This window comes from Dufourea novaeangliae, unplaced genomic scaffold (assembly GCF_001272555.1).
Source record: "Dufourea novaeangliae isolate 0120121106 unplaced genomic scaffold, ASM127255v1 scaffold355, whole genome shotgun sequence".
NCBI classification, from domain to species: domain Eukaryota; kingdom Metazoa; phylum Arthropoda; class Insecta; order Hymenoptera; family Halictidae; genus Dufourea; species Dufourea novaeangliae.
Window position 1 is genome coordinate 19,196 of NW_015374251.1, and position 27,273 is coordinate 46,468.

Genomic DNA, 27,273 nt, shown 5'->3' on the forward strand with positions numbered 1-27,273 from the left:
AATGTATAACGTACCTCCTCGTACCCTTCGGAATTGGAGTCGATCGCTCCTCGGACAGCAGCCGCCGCGTAAAATTGGTAAAGGGGCTCTTGATCGGCGAGTATGCTGTACGGATCTGGAATCGGGCACGATATTACAGAGTTTAGAAGGGTAAAAGAGTGAAAGTACAACGTTTTAGGCTCTCTCAGTAACGGAAACTTACCGTTTCCCGGTTCTCTGTAGGTATTCCCATATACTGGCTCCTTGGTCGGATGGTCATCCTCGGTTCTGGTCGGTTCGTTGCTACCATTAGCGAGAGCGCCGTTCAAGTAAAACGTCGAAAGTCCAGTGACGCTCTTACCTTGCGAAGCTAAAATATTTCGCGTTCGCGCCGTCCAAGTGTGGATGTTGCGAGTTCGAGGATTCTTTGTTCGCCTCCTCGATAGAACGTTCGTCGTCGACCGATGTTCTTCTCCTCATACGGCCTAGGCTTCCTTTGGTGATGCTCCACGTCCTCCGTAGCATCTTTATCCTTCTGCCCAGCGTCTGCGTCAAGCTGGCCTCGCGCGGTGGCGGAGGATTCGGTTTTGTCGGAGCTTCTAGACACGCGTTCGTGATCCTCGCGTCTTCCCCGTTTGGCTCGGCTCTCGGGACTCTCGTGTCGATCGTCTCCGTCTCCCATTCCGACACCGACACCGACACCGACCCCGACTCCGACTCGAACTCCGACTCGAAATCCGAGGCGAAGTCATCCGGCTGGAAGGAACGGATACTCTCGTAGGTGCTGTCGTCGGATCCGTTGTCTGGAAAACGTGTTCGCGATTGACGATCAGTGAACCGACACGACTCGACGAATCAGATACTTCTATATATGTATATACTAGACGGTTAACTGTCTTATATAAAATTGTATAATATATATTCATTCTCAGGTGTACATCACGTTTACACAGATAGCACAACCCCTTGCCTTACATCATCGACTCGGACACGTGATAACGATTATAAACTGAATTCGGTAAGCATATATATTATTCGTTTTCTTCGAGTGGACGTAAAATATTGTCATGAAAATAGAATTCCTTTTGTATCTGGGAAAATATTAACGATAAAGTAATTCTTGAGAGTGAAGTCGTAAAAGAAATCGTATGGCAAGTGGTTAAAGACGCCTTAGACCTAAAATAGCCGTAAAATGGGCGTCTTCAAGGCGTCATGTGCTGGGGATATACATACGCTGGAGAAGCGGGGAAAAAAACAAATGATCTTGTCCGATAACCGCGTGGGTATCAGTCTAGGCAAACAATCCTGTTTATTCATTCTCTTTTTTTTTTTCGGTTCGTTTTACAGGTAGGAACAATGGCGTCGCGAGAGAACGGACGGAATCCGAACACCGACACGTCGTTTAATCGATTTTTATCATCTTGCCAGAACCTTCGTAAACGTAACACGACGTCTCCTGGGTGTCCTCGTCCTCGTCCAGGTCGATGACCCTCATCTGAACGAGACCTTGCGTTCTCCGCGTGTTTCCCAGCGCTGTCAGCCGCCTCCGATCGTTCGATTCTTCCACGGGCCATCCTTCGATTTTCTCCGCGCGACCAACGAGCAATATCGAGCCGCTACCGAGGCTTACAGCCACTTGAAATTATTATTCACGGTCATTTAAGGCGTTTACTTGGATGTGAATTTTCCGTACCGGTGATTGGTACGTGGGGAATCGTTTTGTGGAATACATATGTATCTACGTGCACGCGTTCCTCGACATTCGTCGAAGGATTCGGGAGGGGGAGGGTCGAAGTGGAAGAGGAAGAGTAGCGGGTGAAACAGCACAGGTATGGCGCATCGGGCGAACGAAGAAAGCGAAATCGTTTTGCTCAACGCATCGAATAATAATCACGGAATGTGTACTCGAAACTCGTCGAGTTGCGTTTTGTACGTTCCGATGTCGGTAGACGTGTTCGGCCCCGCGACGAAAATTGAAACTGACAGAAACGAGGAAAAAAAGAAAAAAAGGAACAGAAAAATGTTCGATCATTCGATTCGTTGTTCGCATAAGAAATTTCGTCCAGGTTGAACTGTTTCGGGAGTGTAAGCAAATCGAAGAAGAGATATTTCGACTTACCTTGTGTATTCGGTCGTCGGAAAGTTTTCAAGGTCTGTCTCATTTCCACGACATTTCGACTCGGTACGGAGCGAGGTCTCGTTCGTAAACACTTATTTAGCGAGAAATAAAAAGATTTATAAGTAACAAGATCGGGGACGAGGGAAAGGAAAACGAACGGGTGAGGGAGAGAGGAGAGAACGCGTCGTGGCGTCGACGATCAAACGACGCGGGGACGAAAAACACGAAGGCGAAACGCGCCACGGAGCGAGAGGATCTCGTGTACGGTACTCTCGCGAATCTCGTCCCGTTCTCCTTCTCGTTCTCCTTCTCGTACGTATATTCGTACGACGCGAGCGACGGCTCGGCCGTGACTGACACACCGGGAGAGCGCAATAGTTACGCGCTTTCACCTCGCGGTGGGCTCTTCGAGTCCGGTTTCCAGTTCGAATTTGTCGATAAAGTATTTTCACGCGCGTCGAATCATCGGCTGTTCTCGTCGATACCATCGTTGTTCGGTAATGCAAGGAATTCTGTACCATTTAACCCTTGCGTAGGCAACCAGGTATCCAAATACTCATTTCCAAATTTTCATTCGCAATTTTTTTTATTGCGTTTTTTATAAACAGCACTTTGTATATTATAGGAAGAGAGAATTAAGTATCGGGAAAGTATGAAAGTAAAATTAGAACCGGTATGATTTTGATACCGATATTATGCCATCCAAACTGTACCCAAGGCGATATATTAATGAAAATCGAAGTAAATACCGGTATAAATACTCTGCGCGCTTCGATTACGAGAAACCGAGATTGTGATTGAAATTTCGTCGATTCCTCTTGAAAATCGTATCGAAACGGGTAGTGGCTGAGAAATTTCCGGGGAGGGCATAACTCTCGAGGAGTCGTAAATTACGCGTTCTGTTCGTCGCGGGACGAGCAGGCAACTTTTACTCGCGACTGTGCGATTACACTGTCCGATAGTACGGTACAGTGCGTCGCGTGCTGTTCCACAGTCTCGATCCCGAGAAGAACAAAGCGCGTTTCTTTTCGAAGCTAGTCGCGAGCGAGCGCCTTCGTTCTTTCGAGAGCCGGACAAACGCGTGTCGATACGGACAAACTTGGAATCGTTGCACAGATTATACATACAGAGTGGGGCAATAAGTATGTCCGCTTTGAATATTTCCGTTATTTGTAACAATACGAAAAAATGTTATGCACGACTCACACTCGTCAACAAAGCCTCAGATAACATTTTCGCCGAGGAAAAACTTGTATCGAATCACCTCACGAGTCTCCCATTTCCGGGTCCTTCAACATTTTCGTTACACCTTGTATAGAAGTCTGCGAATCGTCGAGCACAGGAGGCCGCCGCCTCGACCTTGGCACTCGATTCGATCGACGGTAGAAATCACGTTCGATCGATTAAGAACTCCAGAGAGTTTCGAAACGCCATCGTCTCGGCGCGACCGAACCGAATAATTCGACGAGGAAAAGAACTTAAAACGTGGCGCGCCAGCACCACGAAATCGTTCGGTTCTGCTCCATTCCGGGACGTTTCGTTGGTCGTCGTGCGACCTCCTTACGATACACGAATTCTTGAAGGTAAACGGCACCTCGCTGGAATTCCCGTGAACGTACGCGTGCGCGCGTGTGTGTGTCCTTCGGACACAACGTTCACAGACGTTTCCTCGTTGCGTTTCGAGAACGCATGATTTCGAAGCGCGAGGGATTCGTCATTTGTGAATCGTACCGATTGTTCGAGCTGTGCGCGAAAGCGCACGGTCGACAGGCATCGAGGCGATGTTATTCATAAATTCTCTCACGATAAAAAAAAAAGAAGAATGGACTCTCTACCGTCGCTGGAAAGGTAAACTTCTTCTCGAGCGGAAGAACCGAGAAACATCGCCGGAACGTTTCGTTTCCCCTTCCTCGATGACGGAGAGAGAAAATCGTACGGTACGTAATAACTATAATATTATCCCGTGATTGGTATCGCGAAAGCCATATGGGAAAACGATCGCGTCGTTGCGTGGACGCATCCGTCTACAGGAAATCTTCGATGAGTGTTCGAAGGCACTGAACATTAAATATTTCATAAACTAATTTAATTTAATTTAATACGTACGGGTGAAAACCCTTTTTTTAAATATGTTATTTAAAACGTTAATTTAGTTAAACGTGATTTTACACGTTAATTTAAATACACTAATGGCCATCTGCGGATGAAACAAATGTCACTGTCTTCGGAATTCCAAGAAATCACTGTGCTAAATCTCATCGAAAAGTCAGCGTTACACCTGGGGATCTTCCCTCGTGAATGTCCAGAAGCCTTCGAACTCTCATCGAGGAATTACTGTATTCGGTCTTGCTTGTGTTCGTTTCAAAAACGATCTGTTCCCTACTCACCGTGGCACGTGGAGTCTCCGATCAGCTTTTTCGTCGACTTCCAACTCTTTTTGGACACCTCCGAACGTTGTCGGCCGACCTTTCGTCGTCGCAGCCACTTCTGACGGGTCTTCGTCTTATTCGAAACGACTTGCGTCTCCGCGCTTCAATCATGAAAAACAAACGGATACGAATTACAGGTGGTTTGTCTCGCATTTAGCATTCCCATCGTATTCGATCGCGTGTACACTCCCTAGATAGTACATGACGCCTTGAAGACGCGCATTTTACGGCTATTTTATGTGCTATATGGGTCACGAGAAAACTCGGCTTCCAGCCTGTAGGATGGTGTGAGGCCCTTTCCCTTCGCCACATATTCCCCTAGTGGAAGCCGTGTTTTCTCGTGACGGTACTCATACACTTACGAGAATCCGTTGTCTTTCGTCGCGCGAGATAGAGAACCGGTCGTCGGATCTTCCAGATCCTCCCACTCGGATTCCTTGCCGAAGATCGAGCCAGTCGTAGAACCAGCGTACAGGCTGTTGACTCGTTCCTCGCTTGGCAGGCCGACGTCATCGTACACACCGTGCTCGTTGTCCTCCATTTCATCGGTATCCGCGTCATCCACGCTAGAATAGTCGTTGGGCAGCAACGGATAATGGCGATCGTCATCGTCGTCGTTGTCTCGCTTCGATTCGTCATCCTGAATCTCGGTGCTACCAGCAGTATTTTTCTCAACAGGCTCGTTTAGCTTGAAACGATTGCTACTCGAATCGTTTGGTGTCACCTTCGCAATTGGAGACGCAACGTCGTCGTAGATAATCTCGTCGAAATCCGTAGCAATCCGATGGTCGATCTGTGTCTAGGGACAGGAAAATAGTATCGATACTTCTCGATATCGAGTACTTTGAAATCGAAACCGATACTTTTTTTACTCGATACTTCGCATTCGATACTTGTACTCACGAGTATTTTGAAGTAGGTATCGTATCGTGTCCCAATTGTCAACATCAACTTGCCTCGGTCGAGAGGCGAATTTTCTTCTAATACATTGAAACAATTGTTCAATTGAAAAACATTCTAGGTAGAAGGAAGGTCGAATCGAATGAAATAATTTTAGAAGCGATATAGATATAACTATATACTTCCTTTTCGATACTACTCATGAGTACAGTATCGATACATTTGATTCCGTATCGTGTCCCCACCTGTGTCCAAGGCGAGCCCACGTCCTCGTATTTGTCCTCTCCGTCTTCCTTCTCCTCCTCCAACCCCTCCTCTTCCTTCTTCGCCTTCACCAGCTCCTCCCACTAATCGGTGAATCGTGCGACACAAAAGACAGCGAATTAGGCGTAAGCGTAACACGATCGGCGAACTTGCTTTTTTCAATTCAGGCTGCATCAGACATTCTACCAAACTATCGGCCGGTTGAGCAATCTCTGTCGCGCGTGTGCGTTCGAGCTAGATAGAGGATAGGTATGCGTCACCTGATTAATCGTATCGGACGGCCCTACGTCGTCGTATTGTCCATCGTCGATGTCGTCCTCGATACTCCGATCCAGCCTGTCGCGCGACCACGGCTCCTCCTCCTCCTCCTCCTCCTCCTCGCGGCAATTCTCTAAACGGCTTTTGGCACGCACGCTCCATAGAAAACTGTGGTTGGCGCGTGCCAATGGAAAACCCGGCTCGCACGGTGGCTCGTAGATTCTCTCTTGGCGATCGTCGGTCCGACACTCGCCTGTTTTCACTCGTTGGCTACGCTCCAACACTTGGGCCGATCTTGCGCGCAACTCCAGCAAGAATTCCCGTCTGGACTCCACTGTCTCCGATATGGCGATATTCCTACCTGGAATTTCGAGAGATCGCGATTAAACACTGTGTGGCAATTTCGTTCGGATCGGAGAACGATTTAGTGGAAACGATTAGATTTAATTTAATGTAATGTAATTTAATTTAATTTGATTGTTAGTATTCAAGAATAGGACAGAGTAAGGGAGTAATAATATAGATACAGATTTACCTAGTTTCGAGGTACCACGATCCGACGTTCCTTCCGCTACGATCGATCGTTGCTCGGACCGATTTTCGGTCGACGTATCCTCGTCCCTGGAAGAGACAAGGAGAGGCACCGTGGCACACTTTTCTTCGTGCGTGATCACAACTTGCTCCGAACCGAATTGGACCGTGTTTACATTCGAGATCAGCCTCGGATTTGTCGCAGAGGCGACGTGGACGAAATTCGTCGGGGACGAGATCTCTCGACACTTGGACTCGTCCCTGGAAAGGCTCTTCGATCTGTACCTAGAGTCGAGGCCAGTCCCGTTCCTCGAATCCATGGACTCCGGCCTCAACGAGCTCCACGAAGAGCTCAAGCTGTTCTTCTTTTTTCGCGCTCGCTTCGACCCTTTCGCGAGATAATCTGGCACCAAGTGTAACACGTTTCTCGCGAAATGTCTCTTTTTTTTATCGTTGCTTTCTCGCTCGTGGTCGAGTCCAGTCGAGGTTGTCGTCGACTTGTCAGCTACGGGAAACGCTTCTAACGTGTTCGTCTCGTCGCCGAGATCGTTCAAGGAGACGGATTTCAAAGTTATCCCTGTGTTCGAATACAAAGCTGTTTCGTTTTCGAAACTCGTTGTTTCGGTCTCGACACCTCGACGATTCAAAGATGTTTTTTTAACGCTGGACGATAATTCGATCTTCTCGTAATCGCCCGAACAGAATTCTCTTTCCTCGACGTTTTCCACGACTCTAATCGTGCTTTTATCAGCAGCGTTATCGGCATCGATACGCTGCTCGGAAGTTTTTCCTTGGACATCTCGCCCGACGACATATTCCGTTCTGCTTTCGACGGTTCGGTGGTCTTCCGAGGGCGGCTCATGTGTTGTTGTTGTTCCCGTCGAGTAGTGCCCACGGTTTTCAAACGGAACGTTGTCCCGGTTAATCTGAAGCGTTTAGAAGAATTTCACGCGTTGATCTTACGTACAGTAGTGGCTCGATCTCGCGAGATGTTGTTCCCGGAACTCTAGGACATTCTTAACGGTTTCGCGGGCAAATGGTACGAGTCGTAACTGTTTCGAACGTGTCGTACCAACTACCGTGGCAACCAGTTGTTTGAAGGGAATTCACGGCGACCTTCCCACGAATTTGAACGCGAAACACGTATGTATGTACACTACGTGCAATCTCAGTTTCCACTAGGGGAAAAACCGACGTCGGAATACATGCCTTTTACCACTTCTTATTGGGAATTACTGAAATATATGTCAAATTAACGTTCGATTTATTTATTTCATACTTGAATTAAATTTACCAAGTGGTAGGAGACCCTAATCCCAACATTGTTGTTTCCCTTAAAGGAAACCGAGTTTGCACGTCAGTTTACACGCGTATCGATAAACTGTTTCGAAAGAGGGAATATCATCGCGGGCTTCGAATGACTGGTAGACCGTAACCCGCTGAAAACTAACGAATCACTCCTACGAATCTCGGATTTCAGAATTCACTAGAAGGTCGAGAAACACCGAAAATGAACACGGAATCGACATTCTACGAACCTTCCGATCGCACTTCCCGGTTACGGACGACACGACAGAAACGTTTTCCTCCTTCTTGAAATCGTTGGTATCGGTAGGTAGCAGCTGCAAAGGTAATCGCGCTCGTTTCAGGGCGAGACTGTCGAGCGTCGCGTACACAATTTTCTCCGAACTCGTGAAACCCTTTCGATCCCCGTGAAGGAAGCTTCTGTTGGCGACCGGCGAGAGACTCATCTTTCTGCTTGTTTTGCGATATCAAACCTTGCCAATCGAAAAACTCCTCGAGTCGATCATCGTTGCCCGTTTCTTTACCCGCGACACGGACGTTTCAATGGTCGATCGTAACATCGACGGACCGTCGCTCGATTTCTTTCCTCTCCTCTCTCCACTCGTCGCGCCGCGACTTGGCTCGGGTCTACGGAAAGTGGAATAGTATTAAAACCATATACAGAAAGTCGAATTCCAGGTGTAACAGCGATAGCCGGGCGAAACGTGCTCCGTTATCGGACGTTTGGTTTTGCACGCTATCGCGAGTTTTGGATACACTACAGCGGTTATTTGCTTTTCTCGCGCGGAAAACTTGCACGTGTTATCGACGCGTTTACCGTTGCCGGATTCTATATTTCGGTGTCAGCAACAATTTCCGAATCAGCGATTCGTTTCGTCGCAACGTTCGACGATCCTGCGCATCTTTCTTTCGCGAAGTCACGGGTCGACATTCCTATTGGGCTACCAAGAGAGCCCAGGCGACGTCCACACGATTAGCGGCATGGACCCGAGACAAGAGTTAACGAGCACGGCCGCATTCCATCGGGAATTGTCTCTCGATATAACTGGTCGTGTGTCAAGATTTCTGGTTTACGAAACAAAACGGTAAACACGGATGCACCCACCGAAATATTTTCGTTCCCCTCCGCTTTCGTCCTTATTCTCCCCCTTCTTGTTTCAGTCCTCGGAATTTCTGCACGTATGACGCACGAAATCCTTTCTTTCGTTTTCTTTCCCTGACTCGATCGATCGGCGGGTTACGAAACTTTCGACTCACCACACACCAGCTCGTGTATTACGAAGAACACGAGATCTCGACTGACTCGCGTCACCACGGCCACCACACGTTCTTCTACGTTCGTTGCATTTGCAGACCACGCGCACTGTCCTCCTCGCGAGCAACCCGACGTCGACGACGATCGCCGATCGAGCGACAAATCGCGCGCGCCCGTTGAATTTTCTCGAGCGGTTTACTCCGCCGACGGTCCCGCGTTTACGATCGGCCACTCTCGTCGGCTCTCGTCGATCTTCGTCGACCACTCGTGTATATATGTATACTCCGCGAATCGTTCATCCTTTTCATGCTTTCGCTCGCTCGTTCCTCGAGTAACCACACAAGCCTTCGGCACCGATCTTCGGTATACACTGGCCGAAATTTTTATCGAGTCACCATGGTTTTTGAGGAATTCTTATAATTCTATAGTCATCTATAGATCCGATATCTCAAGATCCGAAGCCCTGCTGTTTTTACAAAGTCATTATAGCTCGGAGAGGTACTGCGTATAGTCGTGCAGCCGTTATTTCAACGTAGCTTACCCGATCCCACCCAATTCTGCTCGCGTTAAATCGCCCGCGACGCGTTCACGAGCGTCGAATTCCACGACGCGATTCCGCGTTCTTTCGTGGTTTTCACCGGGCTCGTCTCATACTTTTCCCCGCCAACGAACCCCGTTAAACAGCTGCGTTTGGATAACCTCTCTTGCTTTCTATTCTACGCCCCGTTCGGGCGTTCCTGCAAGTACGTGAATAATAAATCGTTTAAACCGAACGAATCGTCGATGGAAAAAATGAAAGGAGATTTAAAGTATCGTTTCACGAAATGGCGCTTACGTCGTTCCCGGTCCGATAGCAATGATAGCAATCCTGCCACGAGAACGGAATAATCATTGAATGGCTCGAAGTCGCAGCAGACGAGAGTACAATGATGTGGCACGTTGGCCTCCTTTTCTTTTCGTCGTTTTCATTCCTCCCTGATCTCCTGGACCGAACATCTGCACTCGTATCTTCGTAGGCCATCTTTCTCAAAAGTGGATCGACGTTCGATTCACGTCGTAACTTCCTCACTCGACCTTGAACGATGTTGTAAAATTCTGGTACGTTTCTTCGTGCAACGGGTCAAAGGTCCCTCTGTTGGTCGATAGACAAGAGAGGAACATCAGTTAAAGAGGAAAGAAAAAAAGAACGAGTCGTTAAATTCTTGATTCGAACATTGTATCGTTCGGAATTAACAAGCTGTTTGACGAGTTTATCTACTGTGTTTTTTGTAATCGGGCACAATTATCAGTGCACGGATTCAGTAAGCGAAGAAGTGGGGGACGTGGCCGGAAAGGATACTTAATCGTTGCATAGGTAGATCCGTTGGCCAGTACTTGTTCAACGTACGTTACCGGCAACTTCGTGAAAGGATGTCTCTCAATCAGGTAACTGTCATACCCTCCCACCTCACCTCCCTTTCTCTTTCATTTTTCTTGTTCGGCGATGGAACCGTTTCTACGAAAAATATACGTGTATTATGTGATGCATCTCATTTGTACGACTCAGGGAATATTTGGTGTCGTTTGTGTTCCGTAATATTCAAATTTTATGTCTTAACGATAATCTACCATTACATCACACATACTATTTTCTGACATACAAATACCCGTTCAGTTTACGTTATCGCGGAATCGTAATTCTTGGGGACTGATCGGCATTGTGATTAGAAGCGGTAAGAGTTAAATCAAAGTTATTTTCGGGAATGTTGAATTATTCATTTTATAAGATTCAAATGAACAGAATTGCCACGGACACCTGGACGCACTGCAGCCACGTAAATATATTAGTTGACTCTTGCACAGTCATCCTTAATTTAATATCGGGTCGGGTCGAAGATTCTTACGTGACAAAGTCGAATGAGCAGTCGTGACGAAATGTTAACAAAGTTCTGTTTTAAAATTCGCTTTTGCTTTTATACCGGTTTCACAGAAATTCGAAGAAGCGGCAGAGGCCGTTAAATCTCTCACTAAGCGGCCTACGGATCAAGAATTTTTGGAACTTTACGCATTATTTAAACAAGCGACGGTAGGCAACGTCGACACGTGTAAGTTACCATGTCGAATATGCACCTCATGTGCACACGTATGTACATATATGTATACATGTATATATTTACATGGATATGTATCATGTGCCAGTGAAATTAAGATGCTAAAGGGTGATCCATTTATTGAAATTCCAGCTAGACCCGGCATGCTAGATTTAAAAGGAAAAGCCAAATGGGATGCGTGGAAATCGAAGGACGGTATGTCGCAAGACGATGCGAAGGAGGCGTACATTAAATTTGTTTCCACATTGACTGAAAAATACAAATGATGCAATTCAATCGTTATATTTTCATCATTAATTTATGCGAAGCAGTCTGTTGTATCAGCATATTTTATATCTTGTTAATTACTAAGAATTTCTAAATAAATATACCACCTGTTTTCTCCTCAGTTTTACTTTAATACAGAATCCTCTGATGCAACGGTTATTCATTCAAATTTCCTCTGCACGCAATCGTCTCGAATTCCTACGCCACTGCGATTCGTTACACAGATTTGCAATGGTTCACGATAATATTATATTGGAACGTATTAAACTTTTAATTAATCGATTATGTAAGTTAAACTGAAGTGTTCAAAACAACATGGTATCTATAACCGGGGGAAATCTCAAGATTGTAATCAGTTAAATTGATACTTACAATAAATTTATTGTAAACACGCACCGTCAGTGGATCACAAAAGTATTCGAACGCTTTATACATACGTATATTATTCTGTATTCATATTTCGTTGGACCACCTTATCACTAATAACTCGTCTGACTCAAAGCTCCATACTATAAAGTAATGTTTTTGTGACCATGTTGCTAATAGTACTTCACACGTCAATGATTTATTCTTTCAACGTTTGTTTTGATGCTATTTGAAATGTCGTACATTATACTTGAACTGTTTTTACAATGTGACGAACGAATGTCGCTACGATCGCGATCTCTCACACCAAGACTGTAGTGTAGCTGAGTGAACGCTTTTATTGGCTTATAAAATTTCAAATTTACTGACTTCTGCTGACGTCTTTATTGCCCCGGTTCGTCATCAATATACGGATCTATACAGATGTAAATAAGATGTATTAAAAAGTTACGTTTCGATTTAAAAAAAAATTAAACCTGATAAACGTTGTCACGTTTGAATCGAATAATTTAACGTCGCACAGAAAATGACTATTTCAGCTTTGGATAGTGATACAGTGAAACTTATAACGACCACACAAGTTATAACTTCAGTATCGAACGCCGCCAAGGAATTGATAGAGAATGCATTAGACGCCAATGCCAACAATATTGAAGTTAATTTGGTATTTCATTACTCTTTGCCTTTGTCTTCCACACTGTATAATTAACCACTACTCTCGTTATATTGTAACATTTATGTTTTAACCATTAGAGTGATAACGGAGCTGCTCTAATAGAAGTTAAGGATGATGGCTGTGGTATTACCAAAACAGATGCACCTTACGTTGCTTTATCTGCTTACACCTCAAAAATTTCTAACTTTTCCGATATGAGTGAGTAATTGTATTATAAAAGAGTAAACCAAATGCCTTATCTTCTGATTATTGGAATTTTGTATTTCTGTTGTACACAGATTCATTAGAAACTTATGGATTCAGAGGTCAAGCATTGTATGCATTAAGCACAATGTCTGACCTTACTATCATATCTAAAACAAAACAAGAAGAAGTTGCTACAATGTACACCATTGATCATTGTGGATGTATTGCAAAATCTGAACCTCATCACAGAGCTACAGGTACTGAGGACAAGGTTGAAAGTATATGTAATATTCTCCAAGTACCGGAATTTTTTTTGCAGGAACAACTATACAAGTTAGGCAGTTATTTAAACAAATTCCTGTACGAAGACAAATTATAACTAATTTAAAGAAAGCAAATCAAGATGTTAAAGTATTAGAATCATTCGTCAAGAGCTATGCAATGTGTAAATCTTTTGTACGAATAAGTTATAAAGTTGACGGCAATGTCATATTTACAAAACCTAGCATACCGACCTTGGAAGAAGCAGTAACATATGTTTTAGGTAAAAAGGTGACAACAAATATGACTTGGATGGACATTCAAAATGCAGAGGTAATTACATGATTAATAATATCATGTATGGTGCTTTAAAAATAAAGCTTTTATATGCTTCAGACTAGTATGAAGTTAATGCTGCCTCTTAAAGGAACTCAGAATGTGTCCGATCTATTTCAATCTGGAGCACAATACATTTATGTAAATAATAGACCCATTAAACATAAAGATTTAGAAAAGGTACAGTTTTTATGCATTTTACAAAATTATATCAAGCAATCATGAAATATAAGGATTAATCTTTAGGTAGTAACTAGAACAATATTGGATGCATTTCAACACGATTCATCATCCAGAAAGAAACCAATATTTCTACTTTACATATTAACAAGTGCTGCAAATATCGACGTTAATCTAGAACCAAATAAAACTTCCATTCTCTTCAAAGAACAGGTGATTAAATTCTTAATAAGGATAATTGCAATTTATATTCAGGTTTATACATAATACATATGTTTACAGCAAATAGTTTTTGATACAGTCGATAAATGTGTGAAGGACTTTTATGGAATACAAAAAGAAGTAAAAGAAGAAGATACTTGCGATGAGTCGTTAAACGATTACCACGACTATACGCTCAAAAGAGACGCTAGTGTTGAAGAGAGTGAATGGCCTGCTTGTAAAAAACGACATATATTGTTAGAAGAAAGCAGTGACAAAGTGACTGAGGAGTATGTTGATGAATCGGGTAAATGTGATAACAACGCAGATAAAAATTTCTATTCGGCCGTGAATACGAATGCTGAATGTAATAAGAATACAGAAACTGTTAAGAATGGACAAAGTAATCAAGATAAGAATAATGGTGGATACGAGAAAAATTTGAATGATTTTAATGTTCAGATACCTATTTTACATTTAAGTGAGTCTGATTCAAACGATTCCCAAAAGTTCACGTCAGTACGCAACAATAACGATACGTCTTGCACTCGGATGTTAGTGTTTCATATATCATACATGCGGATTGTAACAAAAGAATTGTTGATATATTTTCATATGTTTACAGGAAAAATACTGACGATAGCCCCCCATTAGAATTAGATTCACAAACTGAAACGGTGAGTCAATTACCTACTGTAGATTTGGGTGATGATTTTGAATGGGTCGATTCTCCAAGGATAGATAATACAAATAAAAGCGAAAAAGAAAACATGACACATAACAGAAATACACCAGTTTCACGAGAGCAGAAAAAAACGAAAGCAGAAAAGTGTACTACACTAATGGAATGGAGCAAAGGACAGGTGCCTGGTTTAAAGGTAAAAACTTCATAATGAACAGAATTAAAGGAACATTGTGAAGTGGAAAAATTGCTTTTAATAGGGAGGTACAGATGTACGACCTTGTATCAATATAAATTTAGAGGAACCACTGGAGAGTGACTCGTATCATACAAACGTATGCGACGGCTTCATTAACTTTTCAAAACAAAACAGATCACAAGGTAAACAATGTACAGAGTACCCTAGTATATGTATAGTATCAAAGAAGTCTGTATATAATTTACGATGAATGCTTCACTTTTCAGTTGTAAAACAGAATCCTAATATGACAGCACCTCAAATCGCACAGATATTAACTAATCTTTGGAAAAATTTATCATCCGAGGAACGTGGTTACTATAGAGATCTTGCGTGTGACGATAAAATAGAGTGGGATACGAGACAGGAGAAAACAAAAGAGAAAAGTACAACAAACGATAAAAAAATGAGGAATAGATTACTTAAAGTACTGGGAAAGATGCAGACATTGGATACTGAAAAACAGAAGAACTTATTTTTAAGAACTATTGTTCCATGGAAAATGAACTTGGAAAAAGTAACTGAAAGTTTCCTCAATAAGTAAATTTCTTAAATTATTATATATACATGTCACACACACATACTGTATATAGCATACTTCGATACTAATTATTTAATATAAATGTTATAGTTCCGCATGTAAAAATAATAGTCCATCTATTGGAAAAATAAGTTCTGATTTGTGGATCGTTCACAAATCTGCCCAACTTTGGCTTTTAAATGCTTCGTGTCTTAAAGAGGAATTTAATACATCTAGTACCAATGCAAACGTGGTAAGATTGTTGTATGCAATATTAGTTAGTTCGTTTTTTTTATTATTATTAAAACCTACGTTCGATTATAGGAAGGTACATCTAATGAGGAAGAACATTTGAAATTGTGGCTTTTAAAGAACGATGATTCGTCGTTGTTACATCGTCTGTATTCATTACACCAAACTACAGGACTTTAACATAGTACGTGGCAACAGTTTCTTTAAATATAATTATTTTAGTAAGTTTAAAATAAAGATGTTCCTATTTAACTCTTGTTTTATTTCGTACATAAATTTTGCTGATAATGTTAGTAAAAAATTGTAAATAAAGCTTCATTAATTAACATTGAATGAAGTAATAAAACATTTTAATCTCAGATACACCTTTCGATTGTTTTTCATCTTCATCGATTTTATTAGTGTAGGGTAGAAGTTTATAAATTTAAATGTATAAGGTTCATGTGTATACTTTTGAAAAATACATATCAATTGGTTATCTATAATCTATGATATCAGAACCATTAAATGCAGTATCACATAGAATGGTGTATCACTCGAACCGACGGTAATTTTGATTGGTTAATGTACAGGTGTTCTTAAATTCTTCACCACACATACTATTAATACAATCTTTTATTTGTACCAAACGAAAGAAGTGTATGCGCATTATTCTTAATCGAATTGTAAAATTCACCTTTTTAATGGGAAATTTCATTACAAAAGTTTATAGTTTTATTCTCAACGAGTTTCACTGACTGAAGCTTTGTTACGTAAAATGATGTATTCGGAGCGATTCGGAGGGATACGTGTACGCAATGAAAGCCTGTGAAGCGTGCGCGGTGTATGTATAACGACATATTTCATCGTAACGTTATCGCTATTTTACGGGGATACTGTTAGTGCATAATAACCTTACTGTTGAGATACACCATGGATAGTTAGAGGTTGAAAGTTTTCGATCTATAGAATTGAAATTTGTGGCGGGTTGTTGGCTGCCATCTTGGACCTCGCTCGTTTGTGAAGCCGGCCGCCCGCAAAAATCTTTGAGTTTCACGCGTTCGCGCGGCTTCACGTATTCCGTAAACGGTTTACGTGACTTCACGGCGAATCTCCAGATCCTGTGCGGTCAATTCAATCAAGATTCGGGTCCGGAATGCATTAGGTGAGTCCGAAATAAGTCAACATTAATTTCCTGATCGCGATGGCGTGTGATTTATCTCGTACATGTGTGTTCGTGCCTTGTGCTTGTGCGTGCTTCTATTTCATTCAGCAGATAGCAGATTAATTTTTACCTTAATTCATCTTATTCAACCAAGATATTACATATTTTTGTTAACATATTCGTCATTTATTCTTCTAACAGTTCATTCGGAAACTCATAATTACAAATTCTTTGAAACCAACCGGTAGCCTTCGGTAAACTCACAATCAATAGACATCTGAGAAATATGCTCATCGTTCCTTATAATTACTGAACACATTTCTCTGTTTATCGGTCTATCGTACTGTGCTCTGTTTTTTCTGCCTTTGATACTCTTATTCCATGCTACATAACGATTTCTGTTGAAGTTGTTCTCCACTTCCTAACCACGTAAATGATAATTTCGATTAAATTCATTTGAACTCTGTTGCATAGGTACTTCCAGTAGAAAATACATGTTAACATTCGTAAAAAGATTTGGTCATGTATTTCATCATTCGTATATTCAACAGAATGCAATGGTAATTAATAGTTCTTGGCATATCTTGAATTTTTTGATTTCTTGTTTCACTGTACTACTCTTGTTGTACACGCTTACATTCAACGGATTACGTATGACATAATTGGTGTGTGTTTCACTGGAAATATCTGTCTCTATATGTAAATTTTTTTATATATTATGCATGAATACCAATTAGGAGTAGAAAATATTATGTCAATACAATTACATATTCTATGACGTATTCTTTGTGGTAGAAACATTGCTTCAATGTATTGCATTAAAGAAAACACGAGTTAGCATTTCTCGTGGTAAAAATTAAAGCAAATGTATATATGTTTTAGTCTTTTAATATTTTCCTTGTTCAACTAGATTAAGATAAGCATTTTGTTTATATTTTTTAATCTGAATTTTTTTTTATTCAGGTGTACTTTTTTCCTCGCACATTCGTAATTGGGTGAGTGGAGGAGATAAAGTAACTAGCCCTTATAAATTTTTGATAGACAACGGTGAGAGCATAGCAATCGACAAAACAAATAGTAACAGCCATATATTGAAGAGAATGGCATATCCTAGTAGAGCACGAATTTATGCTGAAGTGAATGCACACAAATCTAGAGACTACTGGGACTATGAATCCTACGTTGTTGATTGGGGGTAAGTATAGGTTTGAACATGTATTTCCAGTTACTCCAATAAGTTCTTTAACTTCTCTGGATAATAATTGACTCTTTTATTATATAGGCAGCAAGATGATTACCAGTTAGTGAGAAAATTAGGCAGAGGAAAATATAGCGAAGTATTCGAAGCTGTTAACATCACAAATAATGAAAAATGTGTTGTAAAAATTTTAAAGGTACGAAACTTATTTAGACTGAGTAATTTAACAGTAATCTTACAGAACATATATAATTTCGATCTGTCTCCAATTTCTAGCCCGTAAAAAAGAAGAAGATAAAAAGAGAGATTAAAATCTTAGAAAATCTTAAAGGAGGGACCAACGTAATTACACTCCAAGCAGTGGTTAAAGATCCAGTATCGAGAACACCGGCACTGATCTTTGAACATGTCAACAACACAGATTTCAAGCAATTATACCAGACACTAACAGACTACGACATAAGATACTACCTCTACGAGTTATTAAAAGTGCGTGTATTGTTAAGTGCAATGGAAACAAGTTCGAGATTATTATTTTAATAGATGTAGGTGTACATCACAGGTTCAAAGAAGAGTTCGAAGATATTTATTTTGTTGCACAAATTACATTTATAAACGTGAAACATTTCCGTTGAAACGTCTGTTAGAAATCATAAAACATTTTTTATATTCTCTAACAAACATTTTCATGGATAAACGTTGTATCCATTAGAATATATTATGTAGTCTTTAATTTTTAGAAATTCTTTGAATTTTCGGACTCACGAATAGTTAATTAAGTAAGTAGTATGCAAATTCACTCTGCACTTCAGTTCAGTTTGCGTCTGTAGCCGTGCTAGTTGTAAAAAGACGTTAACGGCCTAGATAACATCCCCATTTACTTTTTTTTTTCTGTTTCCTTTAGGCATTGGATTATTGTCACAGTATGGGAATAATGCATAGGGACGTCAAGCCGCACAACGTTATGATAGATCACGAAAATCGGAAGCTGCGGTTAATCGATTGGGGTCTAGCAGAATTTTATCATCCTGGTCAAGAGTACAATGTACGGGTAGCTTCACGTTATTTTAAGGGTCCGGAACTACTCGTGGATTATCAGGTTCGTAGCGAATATATATATATATGTATATATATTTATGTTTTTTCAAACATTCCAGTTACATCTTGAGTGACACGTAGCCCTTTTTGTCTTGTAGATGTACGATTATTCATTAGATATGTGGTCTCTTGGATGCATGCTTGCGAGTATGATATTCAGGAAAGAACCGTTTTTTCACGGACACGACAATTATGACCAACTAGTTAGAATTGCAAAGGTTCTTGGAACCGAAGAACTGTTTGAATACCTTGACAAGTATCACATCGGATTGGATCCCCGTTTCAATGACATACTAGGCCGACATTCGCGCAAACGTTGGGAACGTTTTATGCATTCGGAAAATCAACATTTGGTGTCGGCCGAAAGCCTGGATTTCCTTGACAAACTTTTGCGCTATGACCACTATGAGAGACTCACTGCACGCGAAGCTATGGAGCATCCCTATTTTTGTAAGTAAACGAAACATTCAAGTACAGCACATTATATATGTATGTTTTATATCGCGCAGACTTATTTTGTATTGCGTATTTTAGACCCGATAGTAAAAGATCAAGGTCGATTAATGGTATCATCGTCACCTACTCCCATGACAGGTTCGTTGCCTGTAGGTGAGTAACGGCCCAGGTAATGTCACCACCTCAATTTCCAATTTATAATTATTTAACCATATCATTCACGTATTGCTGAATCGACCACGAGAACGCCATAAAACAATTCATTCGCATCTCCGAAATACGATGCGTGTTGATCCAACATCCCGTGAAATTCGTATTAATTCGAATTCACAGTTTCTATTTTATGATATTTATAAAAGAGGAAGTAATGCCATTGGGGCTACAAACGTCGTATCTATGTCGTAATATCCACGGATACGCGGAATTTCTCGGTTGACACGTGGTTAAGTATATGAAAAAAAAAAATCAATCGTCGGGGCACGGTCTGGTGTCGCTGATTAAAGTGATTTAACTGATTCGCAATGGTAAGCACTGCTCTTGCTAAAGTGTTCAAACGTTGACCGTGGAAACACATATTGAAATGTATCGTTAACAGAGAGCAGTTGTCACGGGACAACATTTCTATTGCGAATACGTTAAAGCAAGAAACTACGTTACGCTTTACGCAGGGTCGTTCCAGGTACCTAAATAACGAACAGAAAAATGAAAATGTAAGCACGCATTGCGGTCAGCGTAGGAACTGTGTTTATTGTCAGTGATATTCGATTCATAAATTGTTGGGGAGCATGGAATGACCAGTGCGGCTTTATAATAATACGATAGAAAAAGAAAACGTGCGAAGTAAAGTAATAACGGCCCTTAAACAACGCTGAGCGATCTTCTTTGTTGCAAGCGATAGATGTTTTTATTTTTTACGGTATGCCTGTACTTGAAAATTTCACAATTTTCATGACAACTGTGTTTTTTATCTTCCTTTTCTCTTATTAACAAGAAGATCGTTTGAAGCGATCATAGAGTGACTAGAGATGCGACTAAACAAATGTTTGATTTGAAATATTCAAACGATTCAAGTCTGTGTGTCGTTTAATGTCGAACGATCAATAGTTAGAATAAACTGTATAAAGCGCTGCCGAGTTTTTTCTTACATTGTCGCATCAACGATCGGGAAATATCACGGTATGTTTCGCCTCTGTTTTGCGATGGATGCGTCCCTTTAGTGCTATTAACAGGATGAAGTCGCACGCGTCAGTATCAGTATCGTTTGAAAGAAAATGTTTGATTCCACCCCAACAAGCAAGTGTAGATGGAGGTTAATTTATTTGAAAGTTGTCCTTTCTGCCGCTTTGTTATATAGTAATATGTGAGAATTCACTGCATTATATTTTGCGTAATATAAGTATATATGTATATCTATATATATATATATTTTATGTATTTAATTTATCGTGCAATTGGAACCTTGTCATTTTTTAAAGGAGTGTAACACACTCGATTTCGAAGTAACCATTATTTTCGGGTAACTGGTACCAGTTACGAGAATGTATAATATTTTCCGTTAAATATCGAACCGTTATTCAAACGACAACTGGACTTGAATTGCTCGGTCATTTCAAAAACAGACATTTTTTAGTCGGTGTGTTGCGTACTGTTGTTTCACTGAGAAAATAGAAATGTTATCGAAGAATCAAACATTTTCGTTTAGGTATTGATAGCTCGCGCGAGGGGCTTGATCCCATCCCTAGACGTGACTGTGAGCAGCGTACCGGTTCATGGAACGAACGGATCGAGAAATGTGAGAGAAGATGGAAATGGGACTCGGGAAGCTACAAAGTATTCGTCGCGTCCATAGCATCCTTTACATACGATTTCGGACGTTTGACCCGTTACACGTTACCACCTGACCCTTCCATTTCAGCCGTGTTCGCAGACTTAAGAAGACGAAATGAACTTTACACAAGGGTGGACCACAGTTTACGCGAATGCCAATTATATTTCGATACGATACAGAAAGTTCGACATTCTAGACATTCCTTGTTCTTCAGCCTGGGAATTACTTGAAAAACAAAAAAAAACAAAAAAAAAAATAACAAAAAAATAATAAAAGTTGAGCATCTATTCGAGATCAAAAATATATACCCCGTATGGTTTAAATAAGTCTTGACGGCAGCAGCGAGAAGTGGGAAGCAATCGATGGTGTTATATGATGAGAAAGCATTGTCAAGTGTTTTTAGGCGAATGTTTTTCGGAACGTAAAAGCCTACGGTATTGTACACGATTCAGGAAACTTATCAGATTGAAGAGTATACGTGCGATCCGTCCATATTGGTCGGTCTGCATGTTTCGTCGTCGTCGTCGTCGTCGTCGTTTATACCTTGACCATTGCTTGTCTCCGTTTTGTAATTTCTAACATACCCCGAGATATTATCCTTTTACTGGCGCTGCTACTAATGTCACGACCGTGGGAAACCCGTCAATGATTACGAGTACGATTACGATTATTAGTTTATATTTTGTCACCCGGAGAATGATCGTAATTACGCGAGACATCATGGTAAAAAGGACTATGCAAAGGAAAAAAAAAAACCCCCTCGCATCTTTGCATCCGAATACGTGCACGTACGTTTACGCGCACGCTCGCGCTTCACGAACTACATATACACACACACACACACACACATGAATACACAGGTACGCGCGCGTACACGTACATTCATACACGTATACGTTCACATACACACTTATACACGTACCTTAGGCCGCTCGGTTTAGTACTTTTAACGATGATAAAAATGTTCGTTTATATCTGATACAATGATAGTTGAATAAAATGTTTGTTATAGCCAAGTACTCTTTGTGCTCTGTGAATACCTGTGTATCCAATAAAGATGCTATTGACACTGTTCGGTGAAGCATCGTTAATCTAAGATTACTAACGACACCGTTTTAAGGTCGCGGATTTTAATGATTTACTATTATCATGCTTCTCTACAGGCATTTTTCGTTTCTTCGTTACTCGTTCGTTTAATCGTAAAAAGGTTTTATCGATCGAAAGTCGAAATTCACAGACACCTTATAACACTTGGCGTCAGCAAAAGTCTACGAACAATCTACACTGATAAAAGACGAAAAAAAAAACAAAAGAAAGAATGCTCGTGTTGCTATACATTCGTATGCTCGATGCGCTGGTTAAAAACTTCAGTGTCAACACGCGATCCTTTTGTTTGGATACGGAATTTATTTCGTACACAGCATTACCAATGTGTTTCTTATAAAATTAAACATGTAATTATTTATATATTGAATATAAGCCAATTTATTATGTACATTTGAAAAGGAATATTCACTCCGCGCGCGTGAGAGACTGATTGAAAGGAAGGGAGAGAGTAAGTGACTGAATGAGTGAGTGAGAAAGAGAGAGAGAGAGAGAGAGAGAGAGCGTACTTTTTAATGACTGTATAGGAATAGAACACACTCCACTTGTACACCGTGTCCTTTCGTATTGTTTCGAAAGAATTCGTCAGTTCCTATACGTATAAATTTTGCGCATAAAGTACGGTCAATTCGATATAAACGCTAGCGTATCGCCCAAGAAAATGCGTACTCTGTTCAAGCGGAGTGTCAAGTTAAATTACGAAGAGCAATGCGTGGCTCTCGAATATTATCGGCTAAAACATTGTCCTGTTTGCTTCTTATTCTCATTAACTGCGCCGTTTTTGCCTTATTATCGTGTATTTTAAGATTTTATATGTATATATATGTATATTTTATTATTCAATATTACATAGAGATACATACATACACACCTACACATGCATACATCATTGCATATACTCATACACAGAGAGGGTAGAAAAAACGATGAGATGTTACAGAGCTATGCGAGGTGGATACTACGGTATAGATATTACACGTGTAAAAATTGAATACTCTGTGTAATACAGATAATTATAAATACATTTTATTTATTCTGCTTACGAACTTCGTATCCGCCCGATCACGCGGGAAAACCGTAAATTTCAGAATAATTTCCACGGGGCAAAAACGGCGCAAACGCACTCGTTTGTCCAAGTTTGATAACCCTCCCAGTTCATACGTTAAGTTTACGATAATCTAGTTTAGTTTTATAAGAAAACAAATGATTATTGAATAATTACAATTTACATATGCAAATGAACTTAAACGAACAAAAAAAAAAAAAAAAAGAAAAAAAATAACATCAATCGAACTAATGACTTGTCATTAATATAACTAATATATTATACTCTGGATTTTAATTTTGATACTTTATCTTGCTACGTTATACAGAATTTCACGCCACTTGTGAGTACAGAATGAAATTGTCAGAGTGGACGAAAACCGCTAGCAATGCCGTTCTGCCTTTCTTTTGTGCATTGCAGAGCCAGTCTTCAGAAATTTTCTTTTCTATTTTCACGTTATTCGATTACAGTTTAGTACAGTGTAAATGAAACTGCGTACACTGATTTTACCGTGTCAAATGCGTATACATTCGAATCGTCGGTCATCTCGCGTTACAATGCCAAAGTGAAGTCGTTTATAGATTGTTCACGTTTTTCTGTTTCTCGCTTCTGTTCCGGAATGAGATAACTTCGTTCTTTGTTTAATTGACGCCGGATTAATTGTAAAATAAAGTATTTTGACATGGTTGAGGTATGACAATAAAATTAGCCAACATGCATGGATTGCTTCGAATTCGAGACCTCATCTAGCCGCGTCGCGAAAAGGAAAAGGATAGCTCACTTTGTACTGTGCGAACTCATGTTTTTTAATGGTTTTGCAAAATTTATCCCGAAATTAGCGATATGATGGCTAAGTGATAAACCCGTAACAGAAAGTTGCAGTTTGTTCTTCTGTGTGAATATAAGACACTCGCGCTTATATACCATGTAATAAATAACATGTATGATTCACAACAACAAAAAAAACGTTGTAACAACACTAAAATAACAGTGCTGTATAGAATTAATTTAAAAAAAAAAAAAAGACAAATACAATTTCATTTGTATTAAAAGAAAGAATCCTGTAATCAATCAATTTTTTTTTTATCGTAATTAAACTGCACACGGGATGGGTTCGATACTGGCGTTGTTTTTTGGTTCCAGTGATACAAGCAATTCGACTATGTAAATAAATACATTTTAACAGGTTGCTGAACTTGTATACATAATAAATTTTTTTTTATTAAAAAAGCTAAAAAGAATATTACGCATGAAAGAAGAGCAAGAAAAAGATAATAGCTATAACGTGAAAAGAATTTAGGCAAACGACTTTTTGAGACTTGATGCTATTTTAGGGTGTGTCCTTTGGAAAATAGTAGGTTATATTGTGTATTTTGGAATTTTTACGTGAAACTCTGAAAGCAGACGATAAATATTAATAAAAATGATCGAAGTATTACGTACAAAATTATTATTAATTTATCTTAAAGATTTAACAAATTATGACGCCAGGATGCACACCTACTATACAAATGTACATATATTGTATATATATGTACATGTAAGTCCGGAAGTAAGTACACAATGTAATGTGTGCCACGTTTCGATGATTCTAGCATATAACGAAAAATATATATCGCATCTAGGGTGTCAGTTTGTTTGTCTAACCTACCAGAATTGACGATGTGCATAGATAAAGTTTAATTGCTGCATTTTTAATTAATACCATTTAGTTTTATCGTACGTAACGATAAATAGCATCGATCGATCCACGGGGCACCATCTATGACAGAATGCCCAAGTTATTAAATAATTGTTACACAATTCCTGTCGCTAGATGGTATCGCCCTTTGTTTACCTAATAAAAAATGTCGAATAAATTCGTGACACCATCTATGGTAAATGCTCTAACTATAAAAGATAATTGGTATCACATTGTTCTAACAGAGAGCTCTTATTTTACACAGTTGTGACAAGCTTTGACACTTGTTACAAACAGCCTACACTTTCCGCCGCGTGTCATAGTATTATCTGATATTATCGCGTGGCGCATATAAACATACACTTTGTATTCGGCGTACAATTAATTGTAATTCATACAATGGCTGAGTTAGAAGAATTACGATGTCGAATAAAAGAGCTCGAAAATAAATTATTAGAAGAGCAGAATAAAAACACGTTGGCAACTAGAGAAAAAATAGAACATATGTCAGGTGAAGTGGTTGACTCGAATCCGTACAGGTAATTTCTCCTATTTGTTATATATATGAAGAAATTTGTCTTTCAGTTATTGGAAAAAAAGTGGACGCTATTAATGTTGTTCTTTTATCTTTTTCTCAGTCGGTTAATGGCTCTGAAACGTATGGGTATTGTTGACAATTATGAAAGAATAAGGGAGCTGACAATTGCTATAGTTGGCGTGGGTGGTGTTGGAAGCGTGACTGCAGAAATGTTTACAAGGTGCGGTATTGGAAAGGTAATAACTTTCTACTTGTTTAAAAAATGATAAATCTTTAGTGTTTTAAGCGTCAAGTATTATTATTTTCAGCTGATCCTGTTTGACTATGACAAAGTAGAACTGGCAAATATGAACAGACTTTTCTTTCAACCGTATCAGGCTGGTCAGAGTAAAGTAGATGCGGCAGCAAAAACATTGCAAGATATTAACCCTGATGTAAAAATTGAGACTCATAATTACAATATTACTACAGTGGACCACTTTGATGATTTTATGAAAACAATAAGGTAGAGACAACAATGTTTCAAATTCTTTTTTTAAAAATTAGAAAGAGGTATACTTATTACATTTAATTTTTAGTACATCAAGTTTAAACAATGGACCTGTTGATTTAGTCCTAAGTTGCGTAGATAATTTTGAAGCACGCATGGCAATCAATACTGCTTGTAATGAACTAAATCAAAGCTGGTTTGAAAGTGGAGTCTCTGAAAATGCTGTTTCTGGACACATTCAATTTATTATTCCTGGGGAGACTGCTTGTTTCGCAGTAAATAAAAATTAAAATCGGAATATACACTCTTCATCTACCATGAATGATTCTTTAATAATTCTGTTATTTGTAGTGTGCCCCTCCTTTAATAGTGGCAGAAAATATAAATGAAAAGACATTGAAACGGGATGGTGTATGCGCAGCATCTTTACCTACAACCATGGGAATTGTGGCTGGATTTTTAGTTCAAAATGCACTGAAATATCTTTTAAATTTCGGCGAGGTATCCTACTACTTGGGATACAATGCTATGCAAGATTTCTTCCCAAAAATGACATTGAGACCGAATACGAACTGCGATGACAGATACTGCAGAGAACGTCAACAGGAGTACGCGAGAAAACCAAAACCTCTACAGAAAGTAAAGGAAATAGTAGAGAATAAACCTTTGCACGAGGACAACGAATGGGGTATGCCAATTGCATCCAAAGTGGATTAGAGTAGTTGATAACTATTGATTTAAATATGAACATCGTTTAATTGTAGGAATTTCACTCGTCGACGAACAAGATCAGCAAGTGGATGAGAACGAGTGTCCACCATTTATGGGTGTGAAGGTAGCTCATAGTTTACCACCTCGTTCACCTGATACACAAATAAAACAAATGCCATCCGCATCTGGACCAAGTTTAGAAGAACTTATGACACAAATGAAATCCATTTGAATTTTACCGAGTTAGTGATTTCATTTTTTCTTTTCATCCGATTCGTTCTTTCATTATGAATAATTGTAACAAACGAAAACGAATCCATGCTGAGATTACATACTACACAGTATTTCAGAACAATGAAACAAGCTAAATTTGGCATATTTCTCTATCGATATTGTGTAATAATAATTGTTAGTATTTCTATATTAATATTTCTTTAAATAGCTGGAAATGGTAATACTGGGTATATAAAAATGACAAAAAACCTAAAAACTCGAACTAATTTACAATAAAAGACATTCCATGGACATTACATGCATTCATTGCTTAATAAATTTTCCCGTAAAGATATCGAGAAATAAAACTTATTAGGGTTCGTGGAGAATTGATTGGCAGCGCTATCTGACAACAGGAATAGGGCATTATATTGGCTACTAGTTTGGGCATTTTGCCGTAAATAGCATGCAA

The 27,273-nt window shown here is 39.9% G+C and overlaps 5 protein-coding genes across 6 annotated transcripts in view; 4 read left to right on the forward strand and 1 right to left on the reverse strand.

Moving 5' to 3' along the window:
• LOC107192511 overlaps positions 1-9,223 on the reverse strand; it is an 11,498-nt gene extending 2,275 nt beyond the window's left edge. The window contains 11 exon segments of the mRNA XM_015581791.1: positions 15-115; positions 203-339; positions 341-782; positions 1,411-1,614; positions 4,486-4,628; positions 4,890-5,326; positions 5,673-5,774; positions 5,952-6,310; positions 6,485-7,406; positions 8,019-8,412; positions 8,891-9,223. Of these exon segments, the coding sequence (XP_015437277.1) occupies positions 15-115; positions 203-339; positions 341-782; positions 1,411-1,614; positions 4,486-4,628; positions 4,890-5,326; positions 5,673-5,774; positions 5,952-6,310; positions 6,485-7,406; positions 8,019-8,231 (3,060 nt within the window). The 5' untranslated portion in view covers positions 8,232-8,412; positions 8,891-9,223.
• A 1,051-nt stretch (positions 9,224-10,274) lies between these two features.
• On the forward strand, positions 10,275-11,518 carry LOC107192617 (acyl-CoA-binding protein homolog). Its single transcript, XM_015581919.1, has 3 exons — positions 10,275-10,465; positions 11,010-11,124; positions 11,263-11,518. The coding sequence occupies exons 1-3, from the start codon at positions 10,451-10,453 to the stop codon at positions 11,394-11,396; spliced, it is 264 nt and encodes an 87-aa protein (XP_015437405.1). The 5' UTR covers positions 10,275-10,450; the 3' UTR covers positions 11,397-11,518.
• Positions 11,519-12,157: 639 nt separating this feature from the next.
• LOC107192512 (PMS1 protein homolog 1-like) lies at positions 12,158-15,475 on the forward strand. The gene is made up of 13 exons (XM_015581792.1): positions 12,158-12,188; positions 12,287-12,427; positions 12,517-12,637; positions 12,718-12,882; positions 12,945-13,219; positions 13,283-13,402; positions 13,469-13,615; positions 13,685-14,157; positions 14,229-14,481; positions 14,546-14,666; positions 14,751-15,063; positions 15,155-15,296; positions 15,368-15,475. The coding sequence occupies exons 2-13, from the start codon at positions 12,290-12,292 to the stop codon at positions 15,473-15,475; spliced, it is 2,376 nt and encodes a 791-aa protein (XP_015437278.1). The 5' UTR covers positions 12,158-12,188; positions 12,287-12,289.
• Positions 15,476-16,277: 802 nt separating this feature from the next.
• LOC107192624 (casein kinase II subunit alpha) lies at positions 16,278-21,918 on the forward strand. 2 transcript variants are annotated; one of them, XM_015581930.1, is made up of 8 exons: positions 16,278-16,439; positions 17,403-17,634; positions 17,722-17,833; positions 17,914-18,126; positions 18,542-18,736; positions 18,834-19,185; positions 19,270-19,344; positions 20,894-21,918. In XM_015581930.1, the coding sequence occupies exons 2-8, from the start codon at positions 17,540-17,542 to the stop codon at positions 21,247-21,249; spliced, it is 1,398 nt and encodes a 465-aa protein (XP_015437416.1). In that variant the 5' UTR covers positions 16,278-16,439; positions 17,403-17,539; the 3' UTR covers positions 21,250-21,918. The 2 variants fall into 2 exon arrangements, with proteins under 2 accessions (XP_015437416.1, XP_015437415.1); XM_015581929.1 differs by having other exon boundaries at positions 19,270-19,360; positions 20,894-20,926.
• A 3,204-nt stretch (positions 21,919-25,122) lies between these two features.
• On the forward strand, positions 25,123-26,820 carry LOC107192536 (ubiquitin-like modifier-activating enzyme 5). The gene is made up of 6 exons (XM_015581818.1): positions 25,123-25,388; positions 25,488-25,623; positions 25,696-25,892; positions 25,966-26,152; positions 26,229-26,565; positions 26,642-26,820. Exons 1-6 carry the CDS (start codon positions 25,249-25,251, stop codon positions 26,818-26,820), a joined length of 1,176 nt encoding a protein of 391 aa, XP_015437304.1. The 5' UTR covers positions 25,123-25,248.
• The last annotated feature ends 453 nt before the right edge of the window (positions 26,821-27,273 follow it).